Source organism: Protopterus annectens, chromosome 9.part0 (assembly GCF_019279795.1).
Source record: "Protopterus annectens isolate FY-2018-M chromosome 9.part0, PAN1.0, whole genome shotgun sequence".
In the NCBI taxonomy this organism is placed as follows: Eukaryota; Metazoa; Chordata; order Ceratodontiformes; family Protopteridae; genus Protopterus; species Protopterus annectens.
This window is the reverse complement of record NC_056743.1, coordinates 321,931,745-321,951,023: the sequence shown is the minus strand read 5'-3', so window position 1 is coordinate 321,951,023 and position 19,279 is coordinate 321,931,745. Positions and strand designations below refer to the sequence as shown.

General features: G+C 42.2%; 1 protein-coding gene across 1 annotated transcript in view; it reads right to left on the bottom strand.

Annotated features, from left to right (window-relative positions):
- ZZEF1 (zinc finger ZZ-type and EF-hand domain containing 1) overlaps window positions 1-19,279 on the bottom strand; it is a gene marked incomplete in the record, with an annotated part of 3,903,331 nt that overhangs the window by 635,558 nt on the left and 3,248,494 nt on the right. Inside the window, 1 exon segment of the mRNA XM_044082903.1 lies at window positions 7,615-7,734. Coding sequence (XP_043938838.1) covers window positions 7,615-7,734 — 120 coding nt within the window.

Genomic DNA, 19,279 nt, shown 5'->3' with positions numbered 1-19,279 from the left:
TAAGGATGGCTATGAAGAGGATGAAGAATGGAAAGGCTGTTGGTCCAGATGACATACCAGTGGAAGCATGGAAGTGCTTAGGAGAAATGTCAGTGGAGTTTTTAACCAGATTATTTAATGAAATCTTGGAAAGGGAGAGGATGCCTGAGGAGTGGAGAAAAAGTGTTTTAGTACAGATTATTAAGAATAAGGGTGATGTGCAGAGCTGTAGTAACTACAGAAGGATAAAACTGAACAATCTCAGCATGAAGTTATGGGAAAGAGTAGTGGAAGCTAGGTTAAGAAGGGAGGTGATGATTAGTGGTTTCATGCTGGAAAAGAGCACTACAGATGCAACATTTGCTCTGAGAGTCTTGATGAAGAAGTACAGAGAAGGTCAGAAGGAGTTGCATTGTGTCTTTGTGGACTTAGAGAAAGCATATGACAGGGTGACTACAGGGAAGTTGTGGTATTGTATGAAGAAGTCTGGAGTGGCAGATAAGTATGTAAGAGTGGTACAGGATATGTACGAGGGTAGTGTGACAGTGGTGAGGTCTGAGGTGGGAGTGACTGATGTGTTTAAGGTGGAGGTGGGATTGCATCAAGGATCAGCTCTGAGCCCTTTCTTATTTACAGTGGTGACGGACAGGTTGACAGACAGGAGGCTCCATGGACTACGATGTCTGCAGATGATAATGTGATCTGTAGTGATAGTATAGACCAGGTTGAAGAGACTCTGGAGAGGTGGAGATGTACTCTAGAGAGGTGAAGAATGAAGGTCAGCAGAACTAAGACAGAATACATGTGTGTGAATGAGAGGGAGGATAGAGGAATGGTGAGGATGCAGGGGAGTAGAGCTGGTGAAGGTGGATGAGTTTAAATACTTGGGGGATGAAAAGCTCAGAGTAATGGTGAGTGTGGAAGAGAGGTGAAGAACAGAGTACAGGCAGGGTGGAGTGGGTGGAGAAGAGTGTCAGGAGTGATTTGTGACAGACGGGTACCAGTCAGAGTGAAAGGGAAGGTCTACAAGAGGGTAGTGAGACCAGCTATGTTATATGGGCTGGAGAGAGTACCATTGACAAAAAGGCAGGAGTCAGAGCTGGATGTGGCAGAGTTAAAGATGTTAAGATTTGTAATGGGTGTGATGAGGATGGACAGGATTAGGAATGATTATATTAGAGGGTCAGCCCAGGTTGGACGGTTTGGAGACAAAGCCAGAGAAGTGAGATTGCATTGATTTGGACGTGCTGAGGAGGGATGCTGGGTATACTGGGAAAAGGATGCTAAGGATGGAGCTGCCGGGTAAGAGGAAAAGAGGAAGTCCTAAGAAAAGGTTTATGGATGGGGTGAGAGAGGACATGCAGGTGGTTGGTGTGACAGAGCAAGATGCAGAGGACAAGAAAAAATGGAAACAGTTGATCCGCTGTGGTGACCCCCTAATGGGAGCAGCCAAAAGAAAAAGAAGTAGTACGCATCCTGAAGATCTATCATGCATATCCAATCATCCTTCTGAAGAAAAGGAAGGATGGACTTACCATGACCATTCGGAACTTTGACTTCTTTATGTACTGATTCAAACTGCTTAGATCCAAAATGGGTCTAAAGTCCCCTGTTTTATCTGGCACTAAAAAGAAGTGTGAATAAGTTCAGAATCCTATTTCATCTGGTGGGACCTTTTGGATGACTCTTTCTTCTAGCAGCTTTTGGATTTCTTGTACTGCTGCCTTCCTTTGACTGGGTGGAATGTCGGGAAACTTATTCCCTTTTGTCAGATGGGAGAAGGAAAAATGGTATGTAATAACCTCTAGGTATTACCATTAGCACCTATGAATCTTGTGTTATATTTGCCCAGGCGTCTGGGCGCAAGGACAACCGACTCTCAACTGCTTACAGAGTTCAACAGTCAGGCAGTACTTCAGGAGTGCCAAAAGGGCCTGTCTGGAAAAGAATCCCTGAAGCCCTAATTCTGCGGACCTCCCCTGCCTCTACGGCAATGTCTTCTATTAGAATTTTCTCCTCTGCCTCTGGAGGAATTACCACTGGGCATATCTTAGAAAGGTCCCCAAGATTTTTGGAACTAGGTCTTCTTATCACCGCTCTGATTCTTGGAAAAGGTTTGTTGAGGCATAGAAAACTTGATTCCCACAGCAGACAGTCTTTCTATCTTGTTCCTTTACTGATGGCCCAAACAAGGAAATGCCATTGAATGGGGCATTGACAAGGATGTCTTAAAAGACAAATGTAAAGTCACACAGCCACTTCCAAGCATGTCTCCTTATGGCAATGCCTGAACCGGCTGCTTGAGAGGTACCTTCAGCTGTGTGGGAGATCAACCTCATCTTAGTGTTTGATATGGATAAGAGAGTGCCCAATTAAGAGGATGTTCTTTTGAAGTCCTCGTACACATGGACTACTTGATAGCTCTTTGGTCAAATCTCTCTGAAGCCTAGTAAAGTGAGCCAGGTGGTTTAGTGACCAAAGGGCAAAGGTTGCAGAGGCAAAGCCTTGCTTTCTAAATCTGTCCAGTGCTTTAGACTTCCTGTTTGGTGGATGGACAGAAGAGCTCTGTTCTGTTAGCTCTTTCTTGGTGGCCGCCACCACCATAGCATCAACTAGGACTACTTTGCTCCACTGGGATCTGTCTGCTGGCATGTCTAAAAATTTATCGGGTCTTTTTGGAATCGTTTCAACAGTATCCAGTTCTTTCCAAGCCCAGCATGAAATCAAATCAGTAAGTTCATCTGCCGGGGGGACCAAAAATGTAGACTGGCCAGAACCAAAAGCCTCTAAAAATACTGATTCTTCTGGTGAGGGTTTTCAGGAAGACCAGCCACCTTTTTGTTTTAGAATTTCTAAAATATCTCCAAAGGAGATGTCATCCATTGGTGATCTGGGGGACCCCTCTCCTTCATCAAAATCGGTATCTTCCAAGAGTGACTCTACTGGGAAGGCAATACATCTCCTTTGGCATGTTCTCTTCTGACACACCTCCTCTGTAGGGTGTTCAGGCGAGGCGTCGGATTCTCTACTGGAACGGATTGGATACTTATTGGAACTGGCTGTCCCTGTGGAGTAGGTCTGATTGACTCAGAGCTTGGAACCTACGAGAGTAAAGGGTGTAGGATCCAAAAAATGACAGTGCAGTTCTCTTTGGAGAGCAACAGCCCTTAACACTACCTCAAAAGCAGACAGATCCAGAAAAGCTTCAACTCACCCTCTCAGAGCCAAAACTCCCAAAGTAAGTAGATCTCAACCTCACTCAGAACTGCACCTCAAGGACAGAACCGGAACCAAACTGCCAAGGCCAAGACTCTGAGGGGAAGGGACAGATCCAACAAAATTGGAGCCAAACCTATCCCCTCAACTCTGACCCCTGCACGTCAGCTCCAGGACCCATTCTGAATCTTGGATATCGGAACAGAATGGAGGAGGAAGCTTTCCTTCGATCAGACACAGGACCTCTCAGTGATTTTTGATCAAGGGACTCTGAAACCACTGGACGGATCAGAGAGCAAGACCATGTGGTTTTCGACATTGTACTGAAACTCATGGATCCGATAGGGGACGGGGATGGTAAGACGCCCATCTGGATCTGAGCTCTAAAACATTTTCACATCATCCTATTAACATCCACTTCTGATAAGCTTCTGGAGGACCTAGAGGAATTAGAGGATGGGGACCTGGAATGTTTCTTTGGAGTCTGAAGCAATGGAGAAGGCATGGTGCGTGAAATTGATTTTACAGCAAAATATGGACTAAGACTCCTGTACGAAGTACCCAGCTTCAGATTCGAGGAACTAGGATCCACAGGTGGTACTGTAGAACTTATTGCTATAATTATAGGATGCAAAAAGCCTTAGGATCCGATGGCTTCAGATCTGAGTATTGAGTCTTTGGATCCAATAGTGTTGGATCTGAAGTTTTTCTGATTTTGGACAGCGGCTCCGACAAAGACCTGGGGAGCTTGTGGGGAGCATTTCCTGAGGTCCAGAGGAGTAGATTTGCTGGTTTTGGAGGGGGTTTGAGCCCCTGAAGATGTAGTAGGGAGAAGACCCTTTAGAATAAGTTTGCTACATCCTATCTGCCAAGGCTTTTGGGTTAATGAAGGAGCAAATGCTACAAGCAGTGTCCAAGTGCCTGGCTCCAAGGCAGTACACACACTCCTTGTGGGCATCTTAATTTAGGATTTTATGCACCACAGGAAGTGCATTTCTTAAAACCCGTTGGTTTTACTGACGTAGTAGATAACTATCCAAAGAGTAGATTTTTTTTTAAATATGAAGGAAAGGAAAACGGGTTTAATTACCAATGATGGTAATCTAAAGAAATACCATGGTGAGAAAAGGGTAAGCAGTGATACTAGTAATAGTAATAAAGATTTGCTATTTAACAAGAATAGTAAGGACATAAAAAGTGGAATAGTCCTAACATCCTGCGAGAAAACTGAGAGAGAGGACAGATAATTTAAGCTAAGATAAAGTTATAACTATATCAAAAATTATTTCCGCAAGAAAACATCTCTCATAATGATCGAGACAGGAACCTGCGTCTGTTTGCGATGGTAGCAAACGAGATCTGAGGTAATGGGGATGGAATCAGGCATTATGGGTAGAGGGAGGAGCTCAATAGCCAGATCAGAAGTCTGGAATATACGGCCGAGTAGGATCCAAATCCATATGTTGGGGAAGAATGAAAAGGACAACAGATCAACTTTTCCCCAAAATCTTCCAAAGGCTTTCCAGCCCTTATCAGAAGGGGAGGGACTGGCATTTACCAGATGTTTGAGATCTGGGGTTAGAAAATAAACAAAATTATAAGACTGAGGAACTTTATAGCTCTACTTTCATAGGTAGCGGGCAAGTTGCAGGCTTTAATAAAAACATGCTCCAATGTTAGAAGAAAAGGAGGAAATGGAGTAGGTTCAGGATATTCCTCTTGTAATAAATCATATTATTTCTTTAGAAACAGTGGAATATCATTATGTTCCCAAAGAAAAAACTAATTCTAGGCAGGGTTTCAAAAAATAAAAGTCCTTCCAATGGACTATCATAAACAGCAGTCTCCTCAGAGTCAGAATCAGATACCTGAGGAGAAACAAGAGAAGCTGTTCCCTTACAATCCTTTTTCTGTTTAATATTCTAAAAATCTTCAGACAATGAATACTTTTTCTTTTACCAGTAACACCAGAACAGGAAGGGTTAAGAGGCTGAGCTAAGCCCAATAAATCACTCCTGTACAACGTAACAAAAACGGGGAAAATAATGTATACATTTTTGCTTCTTTTTTACAGGAATTTCTATAGAGGTAGTTCAACATCTGACAGGCAAATCATTCCTAGGGACAGGCATTCCAGTCTGCCTAAGCAGATCCTTCCTCTGAGACGGACACAAGTGGCTTCTCATTTGCCCAGCAAGGGCACTCAAACAGCTAGAGTGGCAGTGTCTAACTCTTGCTCCCTGGCTGCTGAAGAGACTACACCAAATGGAGTCAAGAAAAACAATGATTAGTCTGAGGAACCAGAACTGGCCATAGCAAAGTCACCCATCTTCAACTGAGGCAAACTTGCAGCCTGTTGAAGGGGTAAAGGCTGCTTGGAATTTTTCTTCTTTATGTGGTTGGAAGAAGGAAGAATGGAGGGACAGGCAAATTGTTCTATGGTGAAGCTACTTAAATCTATAGATGTTCAACACGGGACAGAAAATGTCTACCTCTTTTATAACTTCGATAAGAAGCAGCAGAAACCCTGCCTGCATTATGAAGATTGAAGCACTATGGTCCTCCCATTAAATGTGGGCTTGTCCCAAGAGACAGATTGAGAAGGATTGGTCCCTTAGCTGAATCCACACACTTTAACACATGGCAAACTGTGACAACACCCAGAACCAACCACTGCCTAGTGATGGGTGTCCTAACAAAATCAAGTTTGGATCTCCCCCACCTCACAAAGACCAAAGATAGGAGTGTTACAGTCTGCCTGGTGGAGTCATCTTCCTGAGTGACTTAGCCAGTACAGTAGGAAGTAATATTATGACATGCTTTAATGCCTTCATTGGTACATAGGAAGGCTTCCTCTTTTTGGGTATGGCTGGGTCTAAAATACACAAAAGGGAACCATACTGAACTTCCACAGTCACCCAGCTACTGAAATAGATGACCACTGAAATCTTCTCATCAGAACTTGGCAACCATGACTTAGGATTGAGTTAATGACCTATGTATTCTAGGAAGAAAGCCTCTGCCAAGCCATGCTATGAAGGTGCATGCCTTAGCCTGTAGCCTAGTCACAACATCAACACAATCAAATGTACATAATGCAATGAGACAGCCTACCCTGAAGCAATTGATAGGGTCTCAGAAACCTCCCTTCTTGAATACAGACTCAAAGAGGGAGGAAAGTCATACTAGTTCCAAAGCCACTAAGAAGGACTAGAATGTGGACAATTATGATGAACAGCTGATAGTTCTGAGCCACAATGTGACAGCCAAACACACCCTCCAGGCACAACAATACTGATATTTAGATTTCATGTCTGGCATCAAAATGCTAAAGTCTTGATTCCTGTGCAGGACTTAAGAAATCACAAAGATATCAGTTTGGGGATGATGGGCATGGCGTCCTTCCACTTTGGTATTGGCTTGTAAAACATGTTCATCCTCTAGGGAGAAAATGCCGAGTGCTTCAATGCTGCTAAAATAACATACTTAACTAGCTCCACATAGCATAGATAATGTAGGGCTCTTCTTCCTCTTTCTGCAGAGGCTGGTTCAGATGTTTGTGAGGGAAAGCTTAGGGCCAGGTTCTAACCTACCCATAACATCACAAACCTCAAGGTCTTCTCAGTGAGTAACTGGATGACTGGTACCGCAGGGTAGGAAGGACTCAAGAACTCATCTTAGACTCTTCAGAAAAGACTAAATGAAAGGTAACATCATGCCTCCCTACCATCTCCAGAAAAGAGCTTGTGTATAGTATTATACAGATATGCACAAGCAATGGGCATTCACCAGATATCATTTTACAGGGGCTCATGTCCTAGCAGTGTATTTGTCATGAACTGCACATATTGCCAGAGGCCTATGCAGGGCTTGGCACTGACATCAAGTTGTTTTTCCTCAGGATGTGGCCCTAGAAAAACAATTCATACTCTTACCAGATATGAAATGTCTGTCAGACACTTAGACCCATAACTGCAAGCAAAGGCAAAAGACAAACTAGAGGATCATCCTCAAATTTAGCCAACATACTGAACTGGATCCAAGGGATGTCCACAGATGGAAGTACACTCAATGTGTGGCTGCATGACTTTGTAAACTGCTCATCGAGATCAAGCTCCAACCAACAAAACTAGGAATAAGTGGCATGTTCACCCTGAGTGAAAATCCACAATGTGGTAGACAAATGATGTTGATTATCCTCTTCAACACATACAAATGAAAAAAAAAGGAAAAAGTAATTTCTTAACTTCAGTGCTTTCACTGCTAGAAGTGAACATCTTTTATTTTAAGAAGGATCACTGAGGTGTCAGCAAATCACATCACTGCAACAGTCAATAACGTGTTCTAGACATTTTACAGACAGTTGGGTAAATCAGTCTCTTAAAAGTATGGCACGACAGTGGTTAGCTATTTTCTTACCTCAAGGTCTCTAAGAAGCCATGTCTTACTAAAGCCTGTTCCTTTGCTGCATTTCTTCACCAGCAATTTCATCAAACCTGACTGCAAAATTGCAGACTGAATCTCTTCGACTCCATGTGTCTATGGACAGAGAAAAGTAAAGAAAACTGATAAGCTGATGGGCCAGTAATACATTGCTTGTACTGCAAGGTGTGCTATTTTTTGTGATTATATGCTGTTTCATTGGAACAAAGGATGAGTTTTACATCACCTAACCAATGTACAGTTCATTGAGATGAAATGTACATAACTGAACACATCTGCACTTAAAACGTAAAATAAAGAACTTATCAAAAAACAAAATAGGTTGTCCTAAAACTAACAAATTACACTTTAGAACAATATGATAGTAAATAGCTTTTCTGAAAATACTTGTTGATATGTAGGATGTAATGTAGGAATAAATGCTGAAGTCCAGTGTCCCGAACAAATTTAACAACTTTATTACAACATGGTTCAGTCAAAGAAAACAAACAAACTCAGTATGCCTTTGCAATGCCTTAGTCCCCAGCTGCTGCTGTTCATTTAATTCCACTATTTGCATCCTTATTAACTAAAACCAACAGCTCTGCCCAGCACTGGTGAGCATATAATTAATAAAATAAAGAAAAAGAGCAAAACAATTCTTAATTTCTTTCATAACAATACTATGTCTAGCCCACCTCCATGGTTAACAAAAGGAAGGTAAATTTAGAATGTTAACAGTTACAGTGGATGTTCAAAACTGTTGACACTTAAATGGTTACTGTTGACATCAGATCACTTTGTCCAGTTTACTATTTCTCCTGGATATGTTACAGACACACCCCAGAAGAGGAAACTGGCTGTAAGGGTAATCTACCTGATATAAATTCCGTTCCTCTTTACTTATTAGATATTCGCCTATGTTTCAGCCATTTCTCCAACTCCTGCTAATATTTGTAATGGTTCTCTCCTATTACCTTTTCCTCATCTGCCATGTACTGAATCAAATCTAGGAGGTATACTCTTCTACGGGCATCCCTTTGGTTCCACCTCCTTGGGATCAACTTACAACTGGCTAACACTGTTGCTAGGACGACTTTTTCTTGCCTTTAACTACTATCAGATTTACCTCCAGAAAGGAACTTGTTAGTGTAAGCTCCCCCAATCCTCGACAGATTTGTTTTATTTGTAAACTGCCCTTCAACTATGCCAGCATTTGGCACCACTAAAAATGTGCATCTAATCTCTTATTTCACCTGTGTCACAAATCCAGCAAGTTTCCTTGAATATTTGTAAACATTTTCCCAAACTCACTAGTGTACAAAAATATTTATGGAGACATTTCCAGGCAAAGATCTAAAATTGTCTCATTTTTACTGCCTTCAGGCCTTTATACACTTCATCCCACTGACCTTCCCTTAACTGGCAATTCAACATTTCTCTCAATTCTTTACTTTCTTGAGGTTCACTTTAACTTTCATTTCCTGTACTGCTTTGCAAAACGTTGATATGAGCGCCTTCTTTTTAGACCAACTCTGGGTAGTCTCTCACACTTCTTTCTTTCATAATGGTAACTCGGAAGGAGAGTTGCTCTCTCTTAATACTGTACCTTTTGCTCAGACAACTATATCTAATATACTCTCCCATTTTCAGGTTGCAAGAATGCTTGGAGTATATCCCATGACAGAAATCTCTGTACTTCTTTCAACTTCCCTTTTTCAATTAGCCAACTATCCCCCCTTGCTTCTTCCTTCAGAAGAGTCAAGTCTGACTCCCTTCCTTCATACCATAGGGTAATTTCCACAGGAATACTTTGTTGTACCAAAGTTTGCCATCCAGTAAAACTCTTTCTGTCTGATTAGCTGCAAAGTGACCGACCACAAACAATTTTAACTGGGAAGCTATCCAATATGCACAGAGGTCTGGTACACACTCAGCCTTCACCTGTCTCTCTAGTTGCAACCTGTCCCATACCACTCTAGACTTCTCCTGGTCCCAGATAAAACTTTTTAATCCATTTTCTCTTCTCGGTTAAACAGTACAACATGAAAAATGTAAGTTCTTCACTTAACAGAACAAGATTGGTCTGGACACTGGAATAAAAGGGCTGGTCTCCTTTGGTGCCTAAATCATGGCAATGAATAACCTAACAAGCACAAGATCCTCCCCTATCCCATAGCTCCCTGCCTTCAGGAGATACTCCAGATTGACTTAGTTATGTAACCAGGTAATACAGTTTATAAACAATCCGAATATATACACACAAAGTAACAAAGGCTCAAAGGAAATCTTGAAAAGACCACATAACCAAAATCCTACAGGCCCCTGAGAATGGCAATTTGGGTATGGGAAGGTGGGTGAGGTGTTCCAGTGTCCACACATATAAAAGACAACTCTAGCATTCTGGTAACTACATAACTTACATATATGGTCTGGTCCTGTCCGGCCTCTATTACCAAAGGGCTAAGTGTTTAGCTAATCTTGTGAGGCCTACTCCAGCAAATATTTGAATATGGTGGCTAAAAAGGAGGCTCAAGCCCTGGAGATCATGTTCAAACAACAATGTTTTGTGAAGGTATGCAAAAGTGATCATGTAGCAGCTGCAGCAATATCTTCTAAAGGATTTTGCTAAGAAATGCAGCTGAAGTAGCCTGGGTTCTGATAAGAGTGCATTCCTGGTTTATCATTTAGGATTCCACCTTTTTTGAAGTAGCAAAATAAAATGCAGGCGCATAACCATCTGACTACTGTTAAGTTTTGACACTTATTGTCCTTTCCTGACTGAAGAAAAGAAAATGAACAATTGCTCATCATACTTGACGTATTTTGTCTGATCCAGGTAGAAACAAAGTTGTCTGTAAATCCAAGCAACATTTTATATACTTAGGAAAGAAAACTGACAGGTTTATCAAGTGGTTCAAGTTGTTCTGTGTGCATGATCTTAGGCATAAACATTATATTAGACAGAAATGTAACCCAATCAGGGTGAAAAATCAGAAAGGAGTACCTGGAGGACACTGCATGGGTCTCTGACACTCATCTAGCAGAGTAAATGGCCACTATCCATGCAGTTTTCCACATTAAGAACGTTACAAAGTAACAGAAACTGCTGGTTGGAAAAGAGACTGTTAGTTTCTCTATAACAAATTTTAACTCCTATAATAGAACTGGTTTAGCGAAACAAGAATATGGAGTGAAACACTTATTTCAGAAATGCCTAGTATGTTTTACACAAAGCCAGGGAAGATGAAGAGAATCCCAAACAGGAGGGGAAACAGCTGTTAGATCAAATGTGACTGTAGAGTAGCTGGCCTCTCCTGAAAAATGTAAGCCAAAAATATTAGATCATGAGAAAGAGAAACTGAAAAAAGGTGCATACCTCCATTAACTGCCTACAAGGAAGACAATTTCAGAGAAGTCAAATTCAATTCAATCACATCTTTGGGAAAGGACTGCTACCTGGCTATCTTTGGAACTGGAGTAACCAAGATTTCAAATGAAAGGAAAGAAAACCCAGGTAAGGCAACTTGGATGGGTGTAGTAGCAATTTTGGGTGCTACAGTAAGACAAGGGGTCATCCTGTTAGATGAGGCCACATCAAGGGGAACCAAATCTGGTGGGACCACAATGGGGTAATGAGAATAACCATAACCTTCACTTGGCATGCTTTAGCTGCCTGTATACGTTTGGGTATTAGGAGAAATACTAGGAAGGCATAAAGTTGAGCAAGGTGGTAATCATAGGCAAAAACACCTTTTGGGGCTGTTCTTCATGAGGAATGCTGCTGAAAAAAATCTATGCATTTGGTGTTGGAAGGTGAAGCGAAGAGTCCATAGCAAGGTTTGTCCCTCCTTTGAAAATATGGTCTGAGCTGTCTTGTTTAGTTGCCACTCATGAGGAAGCAGAATCTATCTACTCAGATTGTCCACTATCATACCGAAGTCCTCAGTATATACATTGCTACGAGAAAGTATTGCAACTTTAAGACCCGTTCCCATGCACTCAAAACTTCTCTGCCAAGGGGGTAGAATCATGTTTCACCTTGTTTGTGTAGTACACTGTTGCCATGCAGTCAGAGTCTATGGCAATCATACCCTAGGGAAGCTGGTCCTGAAATACCTGCGATACCAGGAGAATAGCTCTCATCTCCACTGCAATCTGGCCATCATCTGAGTTCACATACTATGGGTCATACTGCAACAGAAATGTTCCACCACCACAGAATGGACTCATCCATGGTAACAGTTACAGTCAGAAACAGATGGACCAAGGAAGTACCTGCTAAAAGGTTTTGAGGCATCGCCCACTACAACAGGATGCTTTTGCACTCCTCGGACAGTCTGATCCTGTTTGACACTAGTTGAAATGTTTGGTCTACTGTACTTTTGACTGTCCACTATAGGGTTTTCATGTACAATCTGGCAAAGGGGACAGTCTGGATAGTCATGGCCATGAGACCAAGAACGGTAGATACTCTTAGAAAAGAAAAGAAAAAAAAAAGAAAAGGGGGTGTTGGGGAGTGCACAATGTCTTGAACTTTCTTATTTATGGACAGAATGCCTTCTGGAGGCAATATTGCTCTCTGAGCTAGTTTGTCTAACTGGCAGTCTATGAAAAGAATAGAGTGAGTCGGGGATAACTGAGATTTTGAAAAGTTTGACTATGATCCCCAAGGAGAGAAACAACTGAAATAAATACCATCTTGCTATCACCAGCAACTCCACGGTTGGGCTCTCTATAAGCCAGTCATCTACATATGGAAAACATTTTCACTCTTAGTAGACATGTAACCTGCAACTGAAAACTGAAGCCATTCACTTGAATACATGGGAGGCTGTGGTCAGATCAAATGGCAGAGTCCTGAACTAGAAATTACAGGCTCCCACTTGAAAGTGAAGCAACTTCCCTGATGCCTTCTCTACCTTGATGTGGAGGTACGCATCTTGGAAGTCCAAACAGCATATTCAGTCCCACATCTACAGGCTTAGCAGGAAGGGTGTACCATCACAATCCAGAACTCCTCTTTCATCATGTATTGATTCAATTGACTTAGGTCAGGAAAAGGTCTGAAAGTCCTGTGTCTTTTTGAGTACCAAGAACATGAAGTAGACTTCAGATCCTTTCTGATATGGTGGGACCTCCTAGATGTCTCTTTTTTTGGAGGAGGGACTGAACCTCTTTTATATCTGCCCAACACTGATGTGGAGTGGCACTGCTGGTGGATGAAAGGGCAGGTCTTGAGCACTTCTATAAATGGAACAAAGTAACCTCTGGATATCATATTCCTTATCCAACTGTCTGGAGTGATGGCCAACCATGCAGTGAAGTAGAGGAAAGTCATCCCAGACTGCCTCTAGAGTTGGACAGTCAGGCCAACCTGCCAAAATCTACAAAAGGATCCCCTACAGCCATGGTGATTTGGACCAGTCCTGCATCTAGGCAGTGGCCTGACAAGAAATCTTCTCTGCCGTATGAACCTCTGCTGTGCTGATGCTTCCCACATGTTTGCTGGCATCTGCAAAACTACAAGTCTTTGGCTCCTTTTTGGTTCTTTTGAAAGGACTTCTGAGTAACAGAAAAATTAAATTCAACAGCCGACAGTGTCCTGCTATCATACTCGCACTGCAGATGCTCTTCCTTCACCTTTTGTCCAAACAAGAATATGCCATCAAAAGTTGCACTGATGGATGCCACCTTAAAAAAGTCCACAAAATCTGCCAGGCCTGAGATGGAAGCTCTAGCCTCGCCATCGGTATCATAGTGAATTAGCCATGGAGAGCAATGAAAAAGACACAATTATTGCCAATTGGATTTCCGAGTCCTTAGATCACCTGAAGAAAACTCCTTCAAAGTGACCAAGGCTTTCCTTAACATTTCTTTCTGAAATCTGGTCATATACACCATGTAGTTCAGTGCACTGATAGAGAATGTACTCTGCTTTGCCACTGTCAGAGGGTGAAGTCACCATCTCCTGTGTCTGCACTGGCACGGAACCGAGAAGTGGTCTTCCCTGTGTTGACATGCTGTTGGAAACATCCAGGCCTGAAGTACATGGCAGCAAAGGTCCTTGCACTGAAGAAGCTGAAACAGCACTGAAGCCAAATACCAAAGGCAAAGACTGTTCTGGAGCCAAAGTCATCTCTGCCAATTTCATCACCGAAGGGCTGAAGGCTGAAGTCAACCACACTGACAACAGTCCCAAGTGTTGATGTCAGAGCTAAAGGCTCAACTTTGAGGCCTTCGGCCTAACTGGACCATGAAGTTGAAGTAACCATCGACACCAAGGACCTCTGTGCAGATGAAGTAGTATTGGCTTTGATTCCAACACTACCAATGGCAAAACTGAAGCTGGAGGAAGAGGAACAGCAGAAATAGATGTCAGGGTCTCTTCTTGAGCTACCCTGGGCACAGAGGGGGCAGATATGTCACTATAACAAAGCTAGGCCTTCTCGAAGGCCATCATCATCTGCTTTCAATCAACAGGTGTAGGACTCCTAAGGGAACTGTAAGACCTAAAAAGAGAAGCAGAGGCTGGTCTTGAAGAAAGAAATCTCAACAATTCCTGTTCAGATGAAAAGCTGTTAGCCCTGCGTATCACTGCAGAGTCCATCATCCCTGAAGAGTCTTGAAGAGGGGGTGAATAGGACCTAACACGGTTATCATCAATAAAGGACTGGATCATGAAGGAGTAAAAAAAAATGCTTCTGCACTGCTTTCAACCTGAACTGCCCTCACTCTTTAATGTCAATTCTATCTCCTGTTTTGTCTTCTCATTTTCTTTTTCCATCCCCTTCTCTCCTTTAGCTTGCCTTTTCTGTTGTTCCTTAAGCCAGCTCTGCATTTCCCTTGCTGCCCAACTCTCACATTGTCTTTTCTCACAAGTGCATAAAATTCTAAGTCCAAATGCCAATTTATAATTATATCCATTTCGCCCTCTACTTCTACATTTCCACCCCCTCAACCGACAATCCTAACTGTCCATCATTTCCAAAATTTCTCAGACCTTCTGTAGTATATCTGAAATCTCCAATGTTTCATCATAAATCTAGATATCAATCCCATAGTTATTACAAGGGGAGCATGGTCAGACAGGCAACTGGTTGCGCTTCCGATGCTTGCATACTACGTTGTTCTTTCCATGATATATAATACATCCTGTCTATCTAAAAATATCTACCTACAACCTCAGAATAAAACATGGAGCAGGTTCATTTTCTTCTTAAAACATATCACACACTTCAATCGTTTCCATTAGTGAAGCAAAGTGTCTCCCTGTTCTGGGGATAATAGAACTTCTAAGGCTCATTGGATGCCTTTATAATGCATTACTAAAGTAAAATTCCCTCCCTATAAATTTACTCCTTCACTGAAATTCAATGTCTTTCTACACATCTCCTTCAACTCTATGAGTAGGGACTCAGGTGATCTACACATAACACTTACTGCAAAAGGAAATTCCTCTATCCTAACTTCTGTAGCTACACACCTGCCCTCCACTTCTCTAAGTTGTCTGAATATATTATGCCTAAGGTTATGGTTAAGGTTGTTAATATACCTATCTACCTTTTTCTTTCTTGCTTCTCTTTCTTCTGCCACAAATTCTGACAAATAACCAAATTTGGCTAATGAAGTCTGTTCCCCAGCTGTCAAATGTGTTCCTGCGGAAACAATATCAGGGTGGACTCACGTCTGGCTTATTTCATTACTGTTTCTCTTTTGACAGGACTACCCAGCCCATTAACATTCCAGGATATTAAGTTCAAAGCTGTATTATTTCATACTACTTCCCTTTGCCAGGTCCAGTCTTATAGGTTCATTGCTACTTCCTAGGCTATTGATTAACAACGATCTTTAGAAGCCTAACTATACATTCCTAAGACATTTTTAGCCCTTATATTTTAGTTACAAACAACCTAGAAATGAGAACTATATTTATTTGTTGCCCCTACACATGAGGGATGAGGATGCAAAATTAGAAGTTATATACTTACCATAACTTGGCATCTGTGTTGTCCATTTTCATTCTTCCTCCCAAATGGGATTGTATCTGACCCTTGGATCCAACTCAGCCATATACAGAAGACTTTGGATCCAATTTTTGAGCTCCTCCCTCTACCCATAATGCTCTATTCTCTACTCAACTTCTCAGATCAAGTTTGATGCCTAATCTCCCAATTCATAACAGAGAGAGATAAAGACAAAGAAAAGTTATAGGGTTCAAACCCGGAAATGAAAGGTTCCAATACAGTCTAACACGTACTTCTAGGAGAGACTAGGCTGGGGGTGGATAGGATGGAAAATGAGGAAGATCAAAAAAGGATAACACACAAGGCAAGTTATGACAAGTGCATAACTTTTAAATCTGATGCTGTCCCTTTTCATTTTTCCTCATAAATGAGACAGAATCCCCAGCTATGAAGCCCTTGGGAGGCCCTCATGGAAGGATATGCCAGAGCAATGACAAACCAAAAGAAGCTCTGCTTCTGGAAAAAATGTCCAATTTATAATGTGTAACAAAGGTGCGAGTGTTATACCAAGTGGCTGCAGCACAAATATCATCAATGGAAGTCCTTGACAAAAAATGTAGATGATGTAGCAACACACAGAGTAAAGCTCTAGGTGGTTGTGGCAGAGAATAAACCAGTGAAATGAAATCAGTAATCCAGTTGGTCAATGTAAATTTAGATACTGCCTGATCCAAGAGGTTACAGGAAAAGGATAAGAACAACTCATTGGACTTCCTGAACTGTTTTGTTCTGTGAAGGTATCTTCAAGAAGATGAAGCATGTACACACCCTTATTTGTAAATTTTGGAAAGAAGACTGGTAATTGGATGGACTGTTTAATGTTATCCTCCACTGCCACTTTAGGAAGAAAGGAAGGATTGGTCCATAGAGATAACTGGTCCTTATGAAAAATAATGTAAGGAAACTTAGCTGATAGGGCCCGAAGCCGAGAAATTATTTTTGCCAGAGTAATAGACACTAACAAGACAGTTTTCCAAGAAAGACTTCATACCACATTTGTCTGCCAGCTCAAAGGGTTTCTGAGTTAAACCCTGAAGAACCACAGTCAAGTCCCAAGGAGAAGAGGGGTTCCTTATTGGGGATTTGAGAAGAAAGGCTCCCTTCATGAAGGCTTTACACAATCTGGATGAAGCCAGAAAAATGGATTTGTTTCCAGAAAGAAATTAGAGATTGCTGCGAACTGAAGCTTAACAGTAGAAAAACTAGCTCCTTCTTGAAAAAGAGCTGTTAGGAAGAGAAGAGAAGAGAAAAATGGCTGCAATAGGTGCTGAAAAAGGATCAATATTCTGGTTGTAAGCCCAAATAGAAAATCTTTTCCATTTGCTTCTATAGACTTTCTTGGTAGAAGCCTTCTGGGAGGCCAAGATAATCTCAAGTATTGGGGAAGCAAGCCTGGACTGTCTAACTATTACTGGAAGTGAAGAAACCACACGGTCAGTTTGTGTGTGTGGAGATTGGCATGTTGAATTCTCAATGGATGGTTCCAGTATCCATGGAGGATATCTCAAATGAGACCAGAGGAACAGGAACCATACCTATCGAGGCCAGAAGGGGGCAATAAGGATGACAACTCTTCAGCCTGTTTACTTTCTCTAATAATTTTGGAAAGAGAGGAACAGGACGGTAAGCATACAAGAAACTCGGAGGCCAATCGTGAATAAGAACATCTCTTGGTGACTTCCCCGGAGGGGAGATCAAAGCAAAATACTTATTGCACTTGTTCTTGAGGGCTGAGGCAAATAGGTCACAGGAATGCCAGCCCCAACGGCTGAAGATCATATTCACTACTGACTGACAGAGAGACCACTCATGAGGCATCAGAATGGACCTGCTGAGCCTGTGTGCTAGTTGGTTTTCCCCAGAATGTGTGTTACAATGTGAAAGTGGTCTGAAGTGATCACCCACTCCCAAACCCTTATGACCACTCTGTACAGGGGATAAGATTGGGGTCCTCCCTGCTTGTTGATGTACCAGACTACTGACATGTCTGTTTGAATTGCAATGGCCCCTAGAGGGACAACATCCTGGAATGCTTGCAACACTAGCAGGGCAGCTCTTATCTCTAGGACTTTGACATGCAACTTGGTTTCCAGAGGAAACCACATGCCATGGACCATCTTTTCCAAGAAATCCCTCCCACCTCAGTTGGGAAACATCTGTGGTCACTGAGGCAACTGAGGGCAGAAGGGTAAATAGTCTGCCCAGAAACAGGTCAGTCATCGGACTGAATCTATCACGGAATATGCTGTTTGCAGACTGGGGCGTGTCTTATGAGAAACAATAGGGGTTGATAAAGTATGGACCACTGTACCCCCAAGGTCCACTGAAGTATTCATATGATGTATGACAACTGATATCCACAAAGACTTGTAGTACTAATCATACTGGAGGAGACAGGTGAGATAGTAAAGCCCAAATTTCATATCTCAAAGATGTGATGCACTGGAGAGGTAAGGATGCCACCTGGGTTGAAGTATTCAAGACTGTTTCTATAAATTCCAGGGTCTGTACCAGGACTAGGTTCGACTTGGTATGATTTATTGAAATGCCTAAGGTGTTGGAAACATGGAGCAGGTAGTCCCTGGCTTGTAAAAGTTGATGCTTAGATGGGGCGGTGAGGAGCCAACTGTTGAGGCATGGAAACACCTGGAACCCTTGAGTATCAAGTGAGCTGCCATGACTGCCATGCATTTGATAAACACCCTGGGGGCTGTGGTGAGTCCACAGGGCAGAACTCCGAATTGGTAATTATTAACTCTCAGCCAAAAGCATATATTTCTCCTGGATCTCCTGTCTATTTTTATGCGACAGTATGCATCCTGGAGATCTATAGAGCGCATCCAATCATCCCTGAGCAGAAGAGGTAGGATGGACTAAACCTTAACCATTTGGAACTTTGTCTTCTTTTTATACTGGTTTAAGTTGCTTAGATCCAAAATGGGTCTGGGGTCCCCTGTTTTCTTTGGGACTAAAAAGAAGAGGGAGTAAGTTCTGAAACCTATGTAGCTGGGTGAGACCACCTGGATGACTCTGTTCTGGAGCAGCTTTTGTATTTCTAGTGCTGCATCTTCTGTCTGACTGGGTGGAACATCAGGAAGTTTCCTCTTTTAAACAGGAGGAAAGGAAAATGTAGCAACCTCTGGACATGATTCTTAGCACCCATGAATTTTTTGTGATATCTGTCCAGGCGTCTAGGTGCAGAGAGAAACAACTCCTGACTGCCTCTAGAGGCAGAAATTTGGGCAACACTTCAGGAGTGCTGATAGGGCCTATCGGAGAAGGAATCTCTGAAGCCCTGATTCTGTGGGCCCCTTCTGCCTCAAGGATGGCATTCTTCTCCTGAAATTTCTTCCTTTGCCCCTGGAGGAATTATCCCCTCGCAAATCCTGGAAAGGTCTCACAGATTTCTGGAACCACATCTTCTTACCACCTCATTGGTTTCTACAAAAAGTCCATTGACAAGTAGAAAACTTGATTCCTATGGCAGACAGAGTCTTCCCTTCTTGTTCGCTGTGGGTAAGCACACCTATCTTATGGCCCAAAGAAGGAAGAGCCAACAGAGGGGGACATTGACAAATGATGTCTTGAAGGGCTCTGCAAAATCACATCATCACATCCAAACACTTCTCCTTATG